A 1,997-nucleotide genomic window follows, 5' to 3' on the forward strand; every position below is an offset into this window, starting at 1 on the left:
GCTTCGGGGCCGAGATTCGATTTTAATTCGAAGCTTCGAGATAAAATTTAAAAAGAATTAAAAAAATTATAATCTTTTTTTTATTTTTTTTTATTATGTTGTGGGACTTGTACAGCACTTTGTTCAACTTTGTCAGTGCTGTAAAGTTTAAACCTTTTTAAATCTTAGACAAACAAAACGCTTTGCTTTCATGAAATATTGTAAGCAGTCATTTGAGGCTTTATAAAAGCAGCACAATGAACACAAATCTGTCGGTGCCGAGTCCGACCTCATCTTAAATAACAAACAGCATTGCTTGTTGTAGTATGTAGTTAAAGAGAGGCAGAGTTGATTTTGCACAACAAAAAAAGTAATTTTTTTTTTTTTTTTTTATATAATGGAATTTTATTTTCATATTCGAATCCCATGCCCATCGAACGAAGCTTCGAAGTATTTAAGACAGCCCTACACTACTTATACCACATGTTGTTTCACCGTCAGCAAGATAACGCTGGTAATTCCTCCAGCCCTCAATGTGTACAATAACGAAAAGAAAGCTGGGGCGTAAAGGTACAGACAGAGGGCGCTGTTTCCCTAGAAATCACAGATTGCTTCCCCTGCCCGCGCATTCTCCTAACCATTTCAGGGACCAGCAACCATCCACTCATGAATGAATGAATGAATGAAAACTTTATTAACAGATTGCAGAATGGGTACAGTGCAGTACAGCTCAATACATACAATTGTTAAGGGGATGCAGACCAGAGAAAGACTTTCGTCTTGTTTCCACCAGGGTCCCCCATTTCCAATTCATCGTAACATATATGACATACATGACATACAGATAGACAGTACTGCTACATCTATACATTTATGACATACCAGATTTGCAATTACAGTACTGTATTTGTGATACAAAAAGAGTCCAGAAAGAAAAGAGTATATACATTAGGCGTAGAAACTGTACATTGGATTGGGTAGGTGGGGGTGGGACTGTACATTGGAGGTGGTTGTCTAACGCCAAGGCTACCACTACCACCTATGTATTAGTAATAATAATGACTATTAATAATAATAATAAATATATAAACTAGTGCTGTCAATAGAGAAAAGTAACTAATTAATCTCACAATTTTCTGTAATTAATCTAGATTAAAAATAGAATTTTTCTAATTAAGACCGAAGCTTGTAACAGATATTTACTTGAGGAAAATCATGGAATTAATGTAAAATCAACACAAAGAAATTATATTTAGATTCAAAGACTATTTTAATAGCTTTCTTTGAATACAGTTTCTCTCTTGTGAAATACAAATGTTCAACAAAACCATCAACATTGACTCAGCTAGATCGCTTTCTTATATCCGCGGCGCTAAGATTGAAGATTTTTCACTCCATAGATTAATCTAGATTAATTTCTTTTAACGCTTTAAATAATTTAAATTAATCTCCAAAGTTAAAGCATTAACTTTGACAGCCCTAATATAAACGTTAAAATACGTTAGTGCTCCTGTCGCCATGTGGGGTCCCAAAATAAGTACACGGCTATAACCCATTTGACTCCTGACATCATCGTTTCACAAGCCCGCTGACCTGAGATGGTGACGAGGACGTTGAGACCTTCCAGAACGTCCATCTGTTGGAAGCGCCGTCGGTTGATCAGGTTGTAGACTTTCCCTTGACCGCTCCTGTCCAGCAGCATGAGACCGTTCTCTGTCCCACCAGCAGGTTCACTCCTACACAGACACACACACACAGGATCAGGGGGGTGTGTGTGTGCGTGTGTGTGCGTGTGTGTGTGTGTGTGTGTGTGGGTGTGTGTGTGAGTGTGTGTGTGAGTGTATGTGCCAAAGTGTAGGCAGTGGCAAGGGCAAGAAAGGGTCAATGACTACTAATTGAACACAGTTATTAGTAAAGGAGGGGCCCGTAAAGATGCCTGCACCATAAACCCTGACACAATCTATCACATTAGCAATTGGATACACATGTTTGAGTCCCCCCCCCCCTCTCTCTCTCTA

At 38.5% G+C, this 1,997-nt stretch overlaps 1 protein-coding gene across 1 annotated transcript in view; it reads right to left on the bottom strand.

Annotated features, from left to right (window-relative positions):
- The window catches only part of tnikb (TRAF2 and NCK interacting kinase b), an 80,518-nt gene that overhangs the window by 14,654 nt on the left and 63,867 nt on the right, over positions 1-1,997 (bottom strand). The window contains 2 exon segments of the mRNA XM_084325756.1: positions 1,573-1,701; positions 1,704-1,715. Coding sequence (XP_084181882.1) covers positions 1,573-1,701; positions 1,704-1,715 — 141 coding nt within the window.

This window comes from Notolepis coatsorum (genome assembly GCF_963971535.1).
Source record: "Notolepis coatsorum genome assembly, chromosome: 12".
In the NCBI taxonomy this organism is placed as follows: domain Eukaryota; kingdom Metazoa; phylum Chordata; class Actinopteri; order Aulopiformes; family Paralepididae; genus Notolepis; species Notolepis coatsorum.